General features: G+C 41.7%; 1 protein-coding gene across 1 annotated transcript in view; it reads right to left on the bottom strand.

Moving 5' to 3' along the window:
- Positions 1 to 1447: 1447 nt before the first annotated feature.
- The window catches only part of zfhx3b (zinc finger homeobox 3b), a 142533-nt gene continuing 124631 nt past the window's right edge, over positions 1448 to 19349 (bottom strand). Inside the window, exons 6-10 of the mRNA XM_079464589.1 lie at positions 18095 to 18228; positions 17453 to 17653; positions 14231 to 14354; positions 8685 to 14141; positions 1448 to 7716 (exon numbers count right to left, since the gene is read on the bottom strand). Of these exons, the coding sequence (XP_079320715.1) occupies positions 6020 to 7716; positions 8685 to 14141; positions 14231 to 14354; positions 17453 to 17653; positions 18095 to 18228 (7613 nt within the window). The 3' untranslated portion in view covers positions 1448 to 6019. The remainder of the gene's footprint in view (positions 7717 to 8684; positions 14142 to 14230; positions 14355 to 17452; positions 17654 to 18094; positions 18229 to 19349) is intronic.

Raw genomic sequence — 19349 nt, 5'->3', positions numbered from 1 at the left:
CTTCTGATTCTCAGACCTTTTATACTTTATAACCAGTCCAAGGTGAACCTTGTGGAATTCAAATGATGTGTTTGCACTGAAAAGCATGACCATGACTAAATGCAAATACACACATCTGCTGGTTAAATTAGTGTTATGTACTTTTGTGCAATGCATCCAAGGTGAAGGCATTTGAGTTAATTTCACATCTAAAATCTTCATTAACGTCATTAGAAAAAGCTAAATAAACATGATTTTCCTGTAATTAAACCCTCATTCCGAGAAATGGGACACACGGACACAAAGTACAGCTACTCTAGCTGTAAGGGTAGGTTTTTACAGTTTATTAAATATATTAGTCAAGATGTTTCTAAATGTTTGTATGCATGTTGTATATTTGTATTTAAAATGTTGATAAACTGAAGCTCAGCTTTGAAAATAATTTGAAGAGGTTTGGGAATAATATTAAAACAAAACATGCACAGAGATGATGGAGTCAAAAAAGGACAACAACATGATAATAAATGATGATTTCCTGTGAGCGCTGTGTTCCTTCTATAATATTCTGCAATGTAATTCATATATTGATGCTGTATTCTAACCTGACGGCCATAAGGTCCTGCTTGACCAGACATTACTTTTGGCCACTACTGCAATCATCAACACACACAGTAAGCACAAGAAAGCTGGAATCTGATCTCGTTCTGTACATAAAGCAGCCATGTATGTTGCATTGGATCTGCTACATAAGTCAAAATGAATCTGGAAGCCGGGCTTTAAACCGCAAACTTCACTTGAAATCATATTTGATTGTAAGACTTAATCAACTCCAATTTGTCAAAAACAGCCACTTCTAATTAGCCACATGTCTACAGATCTTGCTTAATATGTTTTAATTAATCTTGTTCACGGATGCTCCCAAAGAGGAATTTCAATGTGACTGCTCTTGCACAGAATGCCATACCAGCAGAAAATGTAACTGGGGAATCTGGGGCTGTCAAATTATGGGCATTACATTAATTGCAATGAATGATTAAAAATATGGGATATAGCATATCTTCTGATCTTTTTGTGCCTGATTGGGATTACTTGTCATTTTGTGTAACGTGAATTTGTGACAAAAATAATGGTCACACTTCATATAGAAGAATGCACCCTTTCATGAGGTGGCTAAATTGCATGAATGTAAACAATGTGTAATAAACAAAAGCATACGATTCTTAGAACAATAATTGTACATTCATACGGATTAGAAACCCTGTATTTATGTTAGTTAACTAATCTAGCTAAACGTTAACCGATTTGAAATTTTAGTTATATTATATCAGTAGATGTTTACCTCAATAGAACAATAGTTAAGTTTAACAATGAACAACAATAATGTAATGTAAATAACATTAACAAATGCACCCTTATCTCACACTGTAAGAACTGTAGGGACACAATAAACAAACATCTCGATACGACTGGGCTTTTATGCTCATACTTTTTAATGTATCACAATGAGCAAGAAACATACTTGATGAAATATTTTCAAAGGAGTATATTCAATTACCATCTACAATCAACTTAACTAGGACAACAAGGTTTTTGTGACAAAAGTTTCTCTTTAAAAGTCTGAAGTTCCATGTGGTGTATGTTTGTTAGTCTCCATGTAATTTGGTACAGTTTGGAAATCTTCATCATATAATTACAGTAACAAAAAGCTAACAAGACTACAGTATAGAAAAGACATCAAGAACAACATTTTTGGTTTAACTTGCTCTTTTTGTACATTGCAAGGCTGTAAGTTCTACCCTCGGATGGGCTACCTGGAGCCACAGAGCCGTGCTTGCGAGGCTCGGAGGAGGAATAATTCAAGGAGAAACCAAAGAGAACCAAGAAATAAGGAAACACAAAAAGCTTCAAAAATGCTGTGGCACCAGGAGCCACAAAAGGAACAGGAAGCTCCAGTAGCAGTTCATCCTCGAAACTGGAGCAAATGGTTTTTCGTTTGGTTGCTTGTTAGTTTGGTTATTCATTTTGGTTGATTCGCTTTTTTGTGTTCGTCTGCTTCCTTAGGAATGACACCCAAGAGAATCCCCTCCCCTTGAACAGTAAAGTCATTCTTTATGGTTTGATGGAACTCTGTGCCGAGCGGATCGCGCAGCTCTCTGATCGAGTGTCAGTCACTGAATCGGGCAGGAGGAAATGAAACGGGTAGCAACACTGTGAACTGGGAGACGACGTAAGCGAGTGTCCATCCCTTTCAGAAGTGCAGAAAATGTCCAAGTAGATGCAGAACCAGAGAGAGACGAAAGGAGTCGAGCTTAAACCCAGATAAATTCCTCTCGCCGTCACATATGTCCACTGGTCGTAGAGTCCACTCCCGTTAACATATAAAGATAACGACTTGATATCCGGGCCGTGTTTACCCTGCCTTTGGCTCCCATGCCCAGTTTTGGTGTGCCGACAGCCTTCTTGGACATCTCAATGACATCCCTCGAGATTCCCAGAGTTCAGTTCTCTTTAATTTCCTTCTTTGACATTTCAAAGAAAAGTGTTGATGCCTTCTTTAAATATATCTATATCTGTATACATGTTTATTTTCACAGTGGGCAAAACGATGACCTCTACAGCAAAACCTTTCGCTCTTTGCAAAATGTCCACAAAAATCAAGTATCCCAATGAGAATCGATGGATCTCAGCCACGTTTTGGATCAAGCACAATAAATATACACTCATCGGGGGCACCAACTGAACTTGTTTTTCTTTTCAACTGCATGAAGCTTTGGCCACATTCTTTTCTTTAAAATAATAACAACAGCTCAGTGCTTTCCTCTATCACCACATTACACCGTTATTGTGTTGAGATTTTTCAAAATCTTCACAACTTTGCAGTTCAATATTGTTTTGGTGCGGAACAAAAGTAAAAAATAGAATACCAAGTATAAAAACTCAGACTGATGCTGGCTCTTATGAAACACACTCACGCACGCACGCACGCATACACACACACACACACAAAGTCCATGCTGGCTGAAACAACTGTGAGGAAATCTGTCCCACTCGAGAGCCTATAAAAAACCAGAACACTTTGGAAGCGAGAGATACAACCGTGTTGAGACAAACAAATATTGAAACGTTGTAACACCATACAGTGGCCAGAGAATGACAGGAAACAAGTAGGTGAGATTTAAAGCTGGCATTAATTTAGAAATAGAAAACAAAAACAAAGGAAAATAAAATATACAGTTATAACCATAAACATATTATTTGAGACCAAAACAATGCAAAGCATTCAAAAATAAACTATACAATATTAGAATTCTTAAAAATAATTAGGTACATTATTAAAAATAACATTGATTGAGAGCAATGGCGGGCTTGCAGATCAAATGAACCCAATTGTAAAAGCATGCACACCGAAGAACACCAAATCGAATTGTTCTGCAAGACGATGTGTGGAAATGTCACTAAAGCCAAATACGCTGTGCACCCTAAAAGCTTCTAGACTCTGTTTGGGAGGGGGAATAAAAAGCAACTGAATTCATGACTGGATGGGGACGGTTTCCATTGCAATTACTTGGAGTGAAGACGTCTTTGGACTAGAAGGCAGAATTCTACCTCATCACCATGCAAAACAAGGGACATCTAAAACAAATCTTGCCTTTTCCCACTCTTACTATGCTTTGGAATGAAGATGCCCCTTACAGACCTGCAACACACATATCATGCATGAAAATGGCTTTACACCCTGCAGAAAACGAATTCCGTACATTCGTTCTGGGACTCGTTACGATGCACGATGATGCAGGACCAGTGAGATATGTAACTATCAAACAGGATGCAGTTTATGTACATTTTTGGTAACCCCTATGACTTTGCGATGTAGTTCAAGTGAGTAAAATCCTTCAATGTTACTGCAGGGATTCGGTTTACTCTCAAAACATCATAATGGGGGCGAGGGAATCGAGAGGTGATGTTCAGCAATCCATCATGGCAGGGTGACACAACAGCTTAGAGTCACCTTAGAAACGGGATTATATACTCAAATTGAATAAAAACAAGCAGTCCTTTCTTAAGAAATGAAAACTCAGGTGTAGTATTTGGAATGCACTGTTATTTTTACAAACATTAGAGATCATTGGCTTTAAACATTGGTCTGTTCGAAAATGAAACGAAAGCTAAAATGTCCTTTGGAACGCAAATTCACAGTCTTCAAAAGTTCCGTTTTATCAAGAAGGGGAAAAATGATGTTGAGAGGGCGGGAAAAGGGTTCATTGTGTCTTTCTTTTTTCGTTAAAGCTAAGCCAAATAGCAAAAAGAGCATGCATCTAGGTATTCTTCCTGTCCAAATCTACATTAGCAGCAAAACATATGTCCTCAAAGACCTTGTACATATTTTACAAAAAAGAAAACAAAACAAAAAACGGATTTCATGTGTGACAGAAAACTTCAACAAAACCTCTATCTTACAAACTGCAATGGCTCTGTAATGGTGCTACTCCACAACGCAAGGACAGGGGCCCTTTGAGATTTTTGGTTTTCTTAGTATTTGACGTAAAGCTCCACCTGTCTGCTCGCGAAGAAGCAAAAACGGCAACTCCGACACGTACTTTTATTTTAAAACTTTGTTTCTTTTCCCTAAAAACAGCAACAAATTCTCAAGTATAAAGAAGCCTCTTCTCATCTTTATGCACCAATGGTGAAAGTGTTAAGTCTTTGGATTTTCTTTTCGTTTTAAAGCGTGAGAATTATTATTATTTTTCATTTTCATACATAACAAAATGTTTAAAAGAACGAAGCCTATAGCAGACTGCAGCCACACTACATGAGAACAAGTATCTGCTTTGTAGTGCTCAAATCCACAAAGGCAGGGGAGTGCGGAAAAAGAGGAAAACACATAGACCGGGATAGAGAGAGTCAGACAGTGGTAAGTGCACTAAGGTAACACAAAAAAAGAAAAAACAAAAGACAGCCCAGAATTCTCTTGGGTCTAACCACAGGTGAGAGACTGAGCCTGGAGAACGAAAACCAAGAAGCTGAGAATTTGACACAAACAGAGATCGTTTCCTGCTCCTTATTCTAGTCTATTGGAATGACCAAGACAACATCAAATGAAGCGCCTTAAAGTTGGACGATACAAAAGCTAAATGTACACAAAGATTTTTCAATCTACCATACTGTTTAAATTCATTTCCAATGCAACAATCTACTTAACACCAAAAATGTATATATCTATCATAAATACAGAAAGTTTTTTTCGTAAAAAAAATCTTTTTCCCCCACCAGTCTGCAATGCTTTTCGTGTCTGGATAAAATGGGATCGGTAAATCTCCCGTGAAAAAAAATGTAAGGTGGTTTAAAACCAGCAATTCAGCTACTCATTGAATGCCCAGAAAACTTTGAGTTCGTATCATTTTTGAATACTTTCTGCCAATGAAATCATATAAAAACAGAAACGTCTATCATTTGTTTAGAACAAAATGAATAAAATAATTACTTTTTGTAACAAAAAGGTTGTGAGCTGTTGACCTGAGAATAAAATAGACATTACATTACTTTTCTTTTCTTTAGCAAGCCATTGGTATTTGAATGCTTAGATAGCAAGAAAACTGTAAGACTATTCTCCCATACGGTACATACTGGTTTTATGTGACTGTGCTATTACAAGGAACAACTAGTTGACTCGTTCTTCGTATAGAGGGTCGTGGGGCTGTTAAAATAAGTTTGAGGCTGTTCCACCAGCTGCTGTGATCTCCCCTATTCACTTATATATATACTGCATATACGTATATATGTGTATCTATATATAAAGAGTTGCAATAAACTAAAACCAGCATGTTGATATGGGAAAACAATCCACTAACATTAAAATTTTTGGTTACAAGCTTTGGAATTGCAGTTAGTCTTTACACATCTTTTTCTGAAATTGGTTTGTATACTTTTAAACATTTTCAACATTGCTGCTTTTTTGTTTTTGTTCTTTTTTTCTTGTGTTTTCTCTTTTGTCTTGTGTTTTTTTCCTTTTTTTCATATTGTTTGTCACTGAAAGCCGTTACAATCTGATGGAGTCCGATCCTACGCTAGCAAGGTTACTACTACAACTACTGCTGTCTTTGAGACAGCCAGGCTGTTGTGGCTCCTCTGCCGGCCTGCCCAGCCTGTCCGCTGACTTCTGACTGCTGTCAGAGTCAGACTCGTCGGTAAAGACGTCTGTTGGTATCGAGGTCTGGACCCCTGAGGTGCTCAATGAACTTGAGGTAACCGTTGAAGGAGAGGAAACTGGTGGAAACGAAGACAACGAAGAAGAGGGGACGTGGGGCTTCCCAGCTAAAGCTCTGGAGAAAGGGGCCTGGGACCAGGGTTTGCCTGCAGCCGTCGTGTTGAGGGGGGAGGCAGTGAAGGTAGAGGGGGTGCTTGAAGATGAGGAAGGTGTGGTGGCTGATGTCGTTGGCGGAGGGGATGGGGTGTTGTTTGAGTGAGTGGCAGACTGCGAGGTAGATGCGGTGTTAGGACTGGGGAAGCAGGCTGAAGAGTGAGGTAATAAACTAGTAGCGTGCTCTTTGGCATTTCTGGATCTCTTGATTGTTCTGTGTTTGTGCAAGGCTGAATCCAGGTGTTGACTTAGCGCTTTGTCCCCTTCTAGAGTTGTCTCACAGGCGAGGCAGTCGTAGAGGCCGCGCTCCGCCGCGTTCCCGCTGTTGGGGACCCGAAGTAACATCTCTTGCAGGTTTGCCACAGACTGACCAAAAAAGCAAATCGACTTGAGGTGGCTGATAGCCGCTTCCTCCTTGTTGAAGACAGCTTGACACTTGCGGCACGCCAGCCGGTATTGAACTTTTGGGACAATAAATTGGTTGAGAAGGGGGTCTGCACCTTTGTCGCCCACTTCGTGCTGCTCAGCGGCTGCGTTTTTGTGAGCAGAAGAGGTTTCAGCTGACGAAGAGCTCTTCTGCTCCTCTGTTTTCACCGGATCTTTGGCAGGGCCCTTACGGTCCACCGAGTTCTGTGAGGGAGCTGCGGTTTGGCTTGCCTTCGGTTGCTGAATCTGCTGAAGCTGCCGCTGCTGTTGCTGAAGGGCCTCCTGCAAGCTCTGCTGATATTGCTGGTAATGCTGAAGCAAAGATCCCGGTGATAATCCCATCAGGGCCTGCGATAAAGCTGGGTTGTAGGGGAAAAGACTTTCCATGCCATACATGGGCTGAAGATATCCACCTGGTATCTGAGGGGCGTAATACGGAGAGAAGCCTGGCATGAAGTAGGGCAAGAACTGGCTTGTTAGCAAAGCTGTTGGGTCGGAGGCTAATGCAGCCTGCAGAGCTTGAAGTTGGGCAGTATCGACCACGTACTCCATACCAGGCGTTGGCATCGATGTGGCCGGAACAGCAGTGTCTTGTTTTTCTTTCTTGGCACTGGCAGCAGAAGTAGAGGGACCAGGAGTCCCGCCAGCTGAGGATGGGGTGGGGGGCTTTTCGGCCTTCTCCTTGGGTTTCTCTTTCTCTCTGGCCCTCTCAGAGTTGCGGTCTTTGTGGGGTTCAGGACGGGTGCTCGACTGCGTTGTCAAAGAATTTGACATGGACGTAGGAGTAGGGCTTGAGTGGGGAACTGACGTACTGGCCTGAGCTGGGCTGGGTGAAGCCAAGGAAGAGGATGAAGGGGTCTTGTTGGGTAAACCAGATGTAGGGAGACTTGGAGAGGGTACACTGGCACCAGGCATGTTCAGGAGGTTCGGAGGTTTGGGTGGTGTTAAAGCTGATAAAAAAGTCAGAAAAAAACATGATTAAGAAAGTTCCAATATTGTTAACAGTAAGAAGTATTTTAAACTTATCTATAATTCATTACAATGTATTTTTCTGGCTTAAAATTTTACGTATTTATAAAATAAAATAATTGTAAAAATATTGATTAGTGCTGTCAAATTGCAAAATAAATGTATATTTTTAAGAAATATGAGTAATACCATTTACATAATGAATAAATAAAAAAATACTGTATATTTAAATAAAAATGAATATATAATCATGTATACTGTGCCCTCCACTATTTTGGCACCCTTGGTAAATATGAGCAAAGGTGGCTGTAAAAAAAATCTTCATTGTTTCTAGATTTAAAAAATCTAAAATACTCCAACATTTAATTTAAGTAAAACAATTTGAAGTGGGGGGAATATAACATTATACAATTTTTTTGTGACACCCATATCACAATTATTGGCACCCTTAGAAATTATTTTGAGTAAAATATCCCAAGTATTTTCCCATAGATATTTACATTTTCTTAGCACAACAAGGTGACAAGAAACATGATGTTGTCCAGATATGACTTCTTGTTGCACATATCTTAAGAGATTCTCTATGAAGGCATGGACTCGGATGGCTTGCCATATATTCTCAAACCTCGTCTGACATAAATGAAAAAAAGACTCAGAAAGTTTTGAATACAAGGGTGCCAATAATTGTGACCAGGGTGTATTAGGGAAGAAAACTAATTTCATAATGTGATCTTCCCCCCTACTTCAAATTGTTTTAATAAAAAAAGTAAAATGAACTTTTATTTACAAATAAACAAATATACAAAATTCCAGCATTTCATTGTGGAGGGCACTGTATATACATTTTTTTGGAATCGATTAATCACAATGAATCAGTTTGACAGCACTAATATAAATATAATTTAAGAAGCCTTAAACAGCCTATCAGAGGCATAATGAGATGACATACCTGAGTTTGATGAGTTAAAGCCTGGTATGGATGGACCACCAACACCTGTCAGGAGAACAGGGGGAATCCCCTGTAGATTCGGGTAACCTGACTGAAGGTTCAAGGCTTGCAGAGCAGGTGTGTCAAACATCCCTTGTTGCTGCATGGCTTGTTGCTGCGCTAGTCCCAGGACCTCATTGGCTTTCTTGATACGATCCATCTCTTGTTGCGCCATTAGCTGACGAACCGTCGCAGGGTCAAAGTACTCTTTCTCTTTATCGAGCTGGCTTCCAATGGTATCCTTTACCTTGGAGATGTGTTGCTGGGAGAATATGTGGTCCCGCACTGAGAGCCGAGCACTGTATTTAACACCACACAACGTGCACTCTGTCTTGGGTCCCTCATAAGACGTCTGATTGATACCAAAGTGTTTGGCCATGCTGAGTTTAGCCTTCTTTTCCTTGGCACGAGCATTCTGAAACCAGACTTGAACAACTCTCTTTGGAAGTCCGATGTCATTGCCAAGTACCTCGCACTCTAGCATGGTGGGAGTCCTGTAATCATTAAAGCAAGACTTGAGTAACTTCAGCTGAAGATTAGTCATCTGTGTACGGAAGCGCTTTTGTCCAGGCCTGTCTCCACTATCAATGCTTCTACTTCCAGATGCCCCTGGACTTGGTGAGCATGGGTCAGCCAGACTAGATGTTTCGCTATAATCTATGATATTTTCATTTTCATAGTCTTTTGTGTAGTAGCTTGTTGCGGGACTCACCAGTCCTGATGACATCTGCTCATCATTCTCAATAGAGGGGATTGCACCCCCAGATTTAGACAAATAGTCTCCACTATTGTGGCTGTGCTTTGCATCAGCACTGTCATTGTCAACGTTTGCCTCATCACCTGTGGTTGTATCAGTGATGGCTGTGTTCACAGATGAACAATCATCATTATCGAGTTTATTTTGATCAAAGTTTGTGTTTACTGAGGAAATAGTTGGGCTTTCGAAGTCTTCTCCCCCTTCAACTTTGATAGATGTTGGGCTCAGAAGAGCTCTAGGTGACAAGTCCATGTTTTTACTCACAGGTGACAGCGAGGAACATTGGGCATCATTACTGGAATGGGGAAGATGAGAGTAGCTAGACATATCTAGAGGATCCATCTTCAACTGCATAACCTCTTGTTCAGGTAACATACCAGAAAGTGCCATGCTGTAACCAGCACGTTTAGCTTCATGCCAGTGGCGTGAACGAATGTGGGCCTCAAGAGCAGTTTTAGCCTTGAACAGGGCTCGACAAAATGGGCAACGCCGGTGGGCTTGAGCAGGACCGACAGCCCGAAATTGTCCTTTTCTTTCTCTAGCTCTTGTGTTTTGGAACCATACCTGCACCACCCGTTTTTTAAGCCCCACCTCATGAGCAATGTGGTCAAGCATTTTACGAGTGGGATTAGAGTCAAGCAAATACTTCTGGTATAGAATCTCAAGTTGCTCAGGTGTAATGGTTGTTCGGAGGCGCTTGTCTCGTTGTGGCTCCTCTCCACTGTTCATGCTATCACTTTCTCCTGGACTAGTTCCTGCCTTTTCCTCCAACTTCCTCTTTAAGGAGTTCATTGTGGATGTAGGAGTTGATGGAGAGGTGGCAGAGTTGCTGGACATTTGTGGTATTGCACCTGCAAGGAGCTGGCTAGTCAGCAGAGGATTACTAGGATCAAATAACATAAAGGACATGTCCATTGGGCGGTCTAAAAACTGAGGATGAATAAACTGATTTTGGACACTCAGGAAATGAAGCTGTTGGTGTTCTTGCCAATGCTCAAATGAAGGAAAGGCAAGTTTGCACTGTTCGCACTGGTACGGGATCATTTGTTGGGCCAACTGCTGCTGGGAGGCAGATGCTAAATGGGCATTAAGGGCCATGTGGGAACTCTGGGAGGTCTGACTGGTATGTGAAACAGAGGGACCACCACTATGCTGTTGCTGTTGAGAGAGGGAAGGTGAAGAAAGTTTGGAATTCTTTGGGACTGTATGACTTTTCTCCTCTCTTTGCAGCCTCTGCTGCAGGCTCTCAGATGGATGACCGGTTTCTTGTTTCAAAGATGGCTGCTCTTTTTGACCCAATGATGCTTCTGCAGAGTGTTTTGATTTCTCATCAAAAGAGTTTGATGTGTTAGCAGGTTTCGGCTCCTCATTTTCATTGGATGTCATGTGAGAGAATGCAGAGGTGGAGGGAGGAAGAGGGCACAGGCTTGATGATGAGGGCATTGGTGTCTGACCTGATGACCCGGACAGTGTGTAGTATTCATGAGAGAGATCAAGAGAGTCCTCATTTTGGCTATCATACTGTCCGTCTTCCTCTTCATCTTTGTAACAAAGCTTCTTTTGGTGTTTAATAAGATCAAATATACGCTGAAAAACTAGGCTACACTTCTTGCACTGATAGTTTAAGTTGGTAGTGCGAATGTACCGGTCATTGGACAACTCTCGTCGATCGCCATCTTTCCCTCCATCTCCTTGGTTTTCATAGTTTTTGCGAGCTTTCTGTCTGGCATTTTGGAACCACACAACAATGACTCGTGTTGGTAGGCCCAGAAGATTGGACAATTGTTCAAATTCATCATCTTTAGGATAAGCATTAGCGTCAAAGAAATCTTGCAGTACCCTTAACTGGTAGTCTGTGAACCTCGTTCTTGAAGACCTTTTATTTCCATATGATTCATGTTTTTGGGGCTCTGGTGAGGGTGGTTTTGAATCAATTTTAGTTTCTTCCAGAGTCGTAATCGGAGGATTGTTGAAGTTGTAAGGAGAGTCTTTGTTTCGCTGACGCTCTTTGAAAAGTGTGTTGCGGAACCAGTGCTTGATGACTTTCTGAGGGAGTCCTGATTTATCTGCCATCTCCTTTATTTGTTCCTCATTTGGAGAGTTGTTGATGTCAAAATATTGGCGAAGCACCCTTAGCTGGTCATCTGTGATGCGGGTGCGGGGTCTTTTATTCTGTTGCTGCAGCATGGCGGGAGTAAGCTGCTGTTGGTAGAGCTGGGCCAGATCAGTGGCAAGACTGGGCTCCATAGCTGGCAGTTGGGAAGGAATCTGAGACGGTAGTGACTGCAGTGACATGGGCTGCATCATGAGTGGAGAGAAGAGAGGGAGATCCATTGGCATTTGAGGCAGTGAAACTGAGGGTTGTGGTGTAGAAGGAGTTGGTGGTGTAAGGGTAGAAGAAGTAACCGGTATATTTGGTGTTGGTACCCTCTGAGGAGGTGGCGGGGGAGGTGGGGGTGGAGGAGGCGGTGGCGGAGCAGTAGAAGCTTCGGGTGTTTGAGGTCTCAGTGGGTACAGCTTGTCATATTGTTCTCTGTACTCTTTGGCAAATCTCTCTAGAAATCGGAAAGGAAAGAAAGTCTGGTGGATATGCTCCTGATGACTTTTCAGAATCAATATGTTGGAAAAGAGCTTCCCGCAGGTCTCACACTCCAGCTTCTCTAATCCTTCAATGGGGTCAACCACTCTGGTGATACCAGCTGACCCACTGGATCCAGATAAAGATCCAGTTGGCTTTCTTTGTGCTTTTTGCTTGTTCTCATTGTACTGAATTACCAACTCGAATCCAAAATTTTCCAACAGGGCTTTGGTGGCGTTTCCACGAGCATCTGATGCAATCCTTGGAGGAGGAAACCCAGAGTCGTGGTTTAGATTTACTACAGCTTGAGGAGTCTCTTTCCTGTCTTTGGACTTGTCTGACATGTCTTTTGAGGCATGGTCCTCTGCTCTATCACTAATTTCTTTATCCTTTGGATGTTCTCTTTCTTTCTCACTGTGAGATGACTTTGTTTTTTTGTCTACGGAGTGAGAGAGAGCACTCTGCTGAAGCAAAGCCATTTGACTAGAACCCTGGGAAAGGGAATGAGCTTGGTGCTGTTGCTGTAGGTGATGATGAAGAAGCTGCTGTTGTAAGCAGCTCTGCTGTGCAGAGTTTTTTTGTTCCTCCAACAGCGAAGCAGCAGATGCACTTAAGTTCAGTGAAGAGCTATTTAGGTTCATTTCTGGATTCAATTGAAATTCTGCCCCAGGAATGTAAAACGGAAAGAGAAGTTGCTGCTGCTGAAGTGGGAGAAGAGCATCTGTTGTCATAGGGAAGTGCTGCAGGAGAGGGTTAAAGAATTGGGACTGAAGAAGAGCGGCCTGCTGAAACTCTTGTTGGAGTTGGGCTTGGGCCTGTGCTTGAGCTTGGGCCAGCTGCTGCTGTTGTTGCTGAAGCTGCTGCTGATGGCCCCTTGCGGATAAGATGTCTGCAAATTTCTTCTTTTTAACATCATGATTCTCAGAAGGGGAGGAATGACAAGCAGAGTTGCCAAAATTATCAACGTTGTGAGCATGACTCAGATGGTTACCTACTAGGTTGCTTTGGGCTGCTTGAGCTCCTGCCGGAGAACTGCTGCTGTTGCTGGAGCTGGTGGTCGAGTTAGTGGTGGGTACAGGGCTCGAGGTTGAAGTGCTATTGGAATTGCTTCCACTTGGACCACTACTGCTCACGGAGCTAGAACTGCCACCGGCTGCTTCAAGTTTTGCTGCCCTGGCCTTGGTCTGATGAAGAACAGAGCGCATGTGAATCTCCAGTGTAGAGCTCTGGCTGTATGCTACGTTGCACGTGCTGCACTTGAAAGGTTTATTATCAGGGCTGCTGGTTGGTTCTGGCTGGCCAGTGGTGGATTCCTGTAGGGCCCTTTTGACTTTGTGTAAGTGCGATACAGAGTTGTAATGTACAAGAAGGATGTTCTTTTGAGTAAATGACTCTTTGCAGACTGTGCACTTAAAAGGACGAGATGGATCTAAAAACTTCTCCATTGTAAAGTTGGGGCCTTTCCTAAATGGCAGGGCTCGTTTTGGTTCAGATCCAGAATCCTCTTGCAAAGATCCAGAGTCACTGCCAGTTGGACTTTGCTTTTCCTCTGGGTCGCTTTCTTCTCCTTCCTTATCATCATCAAGGAGACCACCCTGGTCCTCTCCAAGTGATGGATCACCCATAATCATTAAATCTCCATTCATCAGTAAACCTCCATAAAGCTGCTGAATATCGGCTTCACTCAGCTCCAGGTGACTGGTCTCCAGATGCTTCTTGAGTGCCTGCAAGGTCCTGAAGCTCCGCTGGCAGAGACAACACATTGTGGCAGCACGGATTACATGGTATTGGGAATGCAGCTGTAGTTTTTCTATTGTCTTGAAGGCCAAACTACACTGGTTGCAGCGATATTTGTAGACATGTCGATCGGAAACAGGCAGTTGGGGCCTTTTATTGTGGACCTCATTGAAGTGCATCTGAAGGGCATTTGAGGACTTGAAGACTTTGTTGCAGCCTTTTTTCCAACAAAGGAAAGCAGTGGAATCATCTTTTGAAGGCTGCTGTTCCTCAAGAGGGGACTTGCGAGATTCAGATGTGTCTGTGGCCAGGCAAACTCCTTTCTCAGACTCAATATCTGCCACATCTGCAATCACAAGAAAGCACACATTAAATTTCTTCAGGCACATACATGTGAATTTACAAAATGTTTCGTCCACTGCAAGACAATCTGACCTGCTTGCTTTTTAGTGTCATCTAAGCTTGAGTTGGTCAAAGACTGAGGTGTGTTTTGAGTATCTCTGTCTGGTCCAGGGACTGGTATGAACATGCTTGCAGGCAGTACTTCTGATGCTGACACCTGGGAAAAAACAAGTTGTCTCACGTTAATTATGGTTCATAAATAACAACCACTCAATAAGGAATGCAAAACATCTTGAATTAACGTTACAGACAAACAAAAAACAAATCTCAGAAGCATTGTTTCACATGTTTTTGTTTGGGGAAAATGAACCGCTGACACAGGTGAAAGATGTTGAGCACTTGAAAATATTTTCAGCATCTTAATTAAACCGACTGACAAATACATTCAGTTTTAGATTTGAATTCTTACACTTCGTTTGACATCCATGGAATTTGCACTTGATGGTGTTTTGTCATGCACTGTGATAGTTAATGCAGCCAATTAGTGGGATGGGCTCTGAGGTCTACCTTAGCAAAAGCTTATTAGAGAGCCTAATTAAATAAGTCTTCCACCTCATAAAATGTGCATCTCATTCCAACAGAAAGCACGGTGCACTAAAATGCCGTCATTCTGCTTGGAATTCTGGGTAATGAAACTACTGCCAATTCCTGGATAATGACCAGCACCCTTTAACATACAGCGCTCATTAAGGTGTTTTTTAAGGACTATTATATCTACAAATTATGCAAATTATCGCTTGAAACAAAGCCATTAGTAAAAACTAACTTCAAATGTAGGCAGATGGTGAGCAGATTGTTTTTAAATCCAACCAATTAGAAAATGAAAATAACGAAAGTAACTCTGAATGTTGTTGCGATAAGTGCAAAAGGGCATCAAGGATTGCTTTGGTGTCAATCATACGTGATTGACATGTGCAGTGTCTATCTTTAAAGAGCACGATTCTCAATGCATGCCACTCACGCTTTCCATGTCTTTCTCATTAAAAAACAACAGATTCATTAACAAGGCTTCCATTTAACCATAATCAGAGAATGAGATTGGAAAAGGTTGGGTGATGAGCCACTGTCTGCTTCACCTTCCTTCAATTAACTCCCAAACTGAACTATCAGCCCAACTCTTCGTGCATTTTAATACCGTAATGTTACCAAACTATCCTTTCTTCACTACCTGTTTGGAATTTTTTAATGCTCAGTTCCTTCTCCAGTTCAAAGCACAGGTTATAGCTCATAGGTTATTCTTTGACAGTCCAGGAGACTTTAATATCTTGGTCATGTTTGTAGTCATTGTAATGAGGTTATGTCAACAAAACAAAAATTACAAATGTGACCTTGACAGCCCAAGACACAAACATGTGGAATCACACTAGACAAAATCTATTTATCAGCTTTTTAATGCCAAATCCCAAATCCCAACCCCCAAACCAACCAATGCTCTCCAAACTAAAACTGTTAAATGCTTGTGAGCAGTGTGGAGAGTTCCAGAAACAAAACATTCCGGTGATTAACATTACAAAGTGGACTGTTTCTAGACAACTGCATCATTAGGCAAAGAGCTCCGAGTGCTGAGAGTATCCCAAGGTCAATTTTAATTTGGACCGTCTAATTGGCAAACATAGTTCCAAATGGCTATCATCTAGCCAGGCTTAGAATTAATGAAGCACAATTATTTTCATTACCCCTATCTTAGACAGACAGAACATTAGACAGAGAGTGAGAGAGTGGGGAGGGCAGGGCGAGCAAGAAGAGTGCATCTTTATGCAATATTTGCTAGAAATTAAAGTCAACTGATTCATTTTTCATGTATGTATTTGGCAGACGCTTTTATCCAAAGCGACATTGCATTATACTATATATTTCTTTTTAAATGTGTGTGCAATCCCCTGGGACCGAACCCATGGCCTTGGCATTGCTAGCGCCATGCTCTAACCACTGAGCTACAGGAAAGTTCTTTCCTTTTCCAATTCATCAAGATTGTCTGCCTGACACACAGAACAGGATGAAGTACCTATCTCTATCAAGCGCTACTTGTAAAAGAAGGTGCTGGTTTTAAATTGCATTGTATTTGCTCCGTTTCTATCAAGGCACTGCACTTGTACGCCGCTCTGTGCATTATTACCTCTATAAAAGAAAAAATATTGCCGTCTGGCCTCTACTAATATGTTCGCCATTTGCTTTCTGGCTGGTTGAGTGGAGATGCCTTCAGAGCGTATAGGCCAGCGTGCAATTCAGCTCAACAGGCAAACTTAAACGTAATTATTTTGCAGCTGAAATCTGGCAAAAATAAAGCAATAATGTCCCTTTGTTGTCTCAGTAAGAGCTGGAGAGGCGTAAGGTGAATATTCTCAGGAGGGTCAGACAGGGAAGACTGCTGGAGGCGGGAGAGCTATGAAAGGTGAAAATGCTGTAAAGATATGATGTTAGAAATACAGTAGCGAGCGTCTGGAATACAAATGAGTTTGGTAATCACATGGGGTTTTCTAATTTCTTTGCTAAAAGACGACGAAAGAATGAACATTTATTCCCTTTCTACACATTCAGAGATTTCCCTCTAGAATTTGAGGAGAAACATCGGCAACAAAGTGGGAAAAACTGACCATAGCACTCAAAGCTTGTGTCCTAAAATACGCAAGTCACTTTGTTAAATGGGTCCCAGGCATGTTGTATTCAATGAACATATTCCTTGAGGTGTTTTGATTAAGACTTAAAATGTCTTCAATTTGATTAAAGGAAACAACCCAGATGACCTTAGCTCATCAAACGGAGTGAGTAAGAATCGTGAGTCAGAATCGTGAGCCATCTGCGATGTTGATGCCTGATGTGACCACTGAAGAACACTGACAGCACCCTCACCATACAAAAACAAGATATTTTCTTCTACCGTAAGACAAGACACCGCACGGACAAATCAACTGATGTAAACAGCTAGTTCATCCACTAAACAGACTGAACGCTTCCTGTGAATATAGTAGCCTATACTTGCATATTGAAGGCTAAGGGCAAGCAATGTTGACCGAAAGCTCTACAGGAAATACAAATATACATTTTAAATAATTTGGGGTGGATTTTGAGTGAAATATTAAATATTATATTAACATTTTCACAAAAGGTTTTGTGACTATTTGCATGCTGGTGACGAAAATCCGACCCACCAATACTGATGGGATAATTTCAACTGCACGAGGCAGAGCCAAAAGAAATACTTCCTATTCGATACAACAGATGCTTATAATCTTCTGCAGTATCCGTAAAACTTACAGTGGAAATCAGCTTGTCGACGCAGTCAGGTGCCACGCTGTGGAGGTGGGTGAGGTGGAACTGCAGGTGGACCTTGTTGTTGAGCATGTCCTGGCACAGCGGGCAGCGGAACATAGGCTGCACAGAGTGCTGCGTCATCACGTGCATTCTTAGCCGGTTCAGATCGGAGTTGCTGAACTTGCAGTAGGGGCACTGGTACATCTGTACAACGAGAGAAAGTGTTAGCTTCCTGATAAGAGTGGTAAAAACCAGGGCAGATCAAGTCCCGTCTACCTCCTGCGCAGCGGCTACTATGAGATGCGGATCCTTCAAAGAGTTCTCATCTGTCAAAAATCATATTGATTTCCCACCTTTTGCACAATTAGCATTGCAAGAGCAGCAAAAAAAAAACATACTGAGAAATATAATATTTTTAGAGAAAGAAAAAGCATGCATGCATAATTCAAAGAGACCAGCCACGTTCTAATACTCAACATAAAAAAATGCCTGAGAACAACATCCGTAGATATTTTGTTAATTAATGGGCAACGTTAATGAGACCTACATGCCTGGGGATCAGATGAGTTCGGTTTTCATCTGCTTTAGAAAAATACCCAGAGAAAATACTGCATGATTTACAGAGACTGGAGATTTCTTCCATACCTGCTCTCCACTGCTTTTCTCAGATGTCCTGGGTCTTTTAGACGACAGGGGGCTTTCCGATGCCTCGGACCTTGAGGGGGGCCGCTTGGAGGGTACCGGAGAATCTGTCTGTTCCCTCTCAGATTGGCTGGATGCTGCCATAGACAAAAAGAAAAAGCATGGCTGTCAAAAACACTGAGAATAGATTTGGCAGTCATGCATCAATCAATGCAACAGCACTTGTGAAACAAGAATTAATCTTCAACTTTGTGTAGTACAAAAAAACGGGTTACACCTAAAATGCCTCGTCTAGCAATCAGCAGGACAATTAGACTTATGTAATGCATACTCGTAGTCCACTGTATTGTAACTGTTGTACATTGCAGTACATCTGCGGTTCGCTGCAGTCTCCCATAATGTAATTATAATTCACTGCAGTGCAAATATAGACAATCTAGAATGAATGAAGCTTGTAGGAATTACAACTCAAGTTTAATACAGTAGATCTACAGTTTAGCAAACACTTTGCAGGTGCACTGCAAAATGACTAAGGCTGCAGTTTCTGTGCAGTTGTTGGCATGGTAACCGCAGCAGCAATCATATTGCACTAAACTGCAGCTGTAAAGCTAAACTGATTTAGTTTCTTACAAGTTAGTTTCTTACAAGTTGGCTTCTATAGTGTGGTTAATGCCCACTAGCAGACTAAAAATGGAGACAAAGATTTTGAAAAACTTTGGTAACCAAAACAACCAAAACTACCATTGTATGGACACAAAACCACTCAAAATGTCTTTTGTGCTCCACAAAAGAATCAAAACAGGTTGTAAATAGTTAAAACACTGCAGTACTTCACATCAAGAGGTGAGCAGCAGCTTGTTTTAAATGCAATATAAAAGCATCTGACAAGAATAAGCCAGGCCGGCAAATTGCTCAGGCAAGCTGTTCCCACTCCAAACCAACTACTCTTTCAACTGCTCCTCCCATGACACTTAGAAGCAGCGTCTGTGCTTTGACGGGTTGTCTCTTCCTATGTTGGATGTTTAGGACATCAGACACCGACGCAGACATCTAATCAAAACATTAGTTTGCCACGGTGAGCAGCTTTAGGATGCATGCTCTCTCAGAAGATGCTGTTTGAAGTGAGGCGAAGGGATTCACCTAACCTGAGAAGAGTCAAATATACCACAGGTGGCTTCAAACTGAAGCAAGTCCTTTGTTCTGGTTCCAAATTGAATTCCTTTTTCCTTGCTTATTGATATATTTTAATTGACATCTC

Source organism: Barbatula barbatula (genome assembly GCF_947034865.1).
Source record: "Barbatula barbatula genome assembly, chromosome: 1".
NCBI classification, from domain to species: Eukaryota; Metazoa; Chordata; class Actinopteri; order Cypriniformes; family Nemacheilidae; genus Barbatula; species Barbatula barbatula.
Note: the sequence above shows the minus strand (reverse complement) of the source record. Positions and strands in the feature narration are given on the sequence as shown.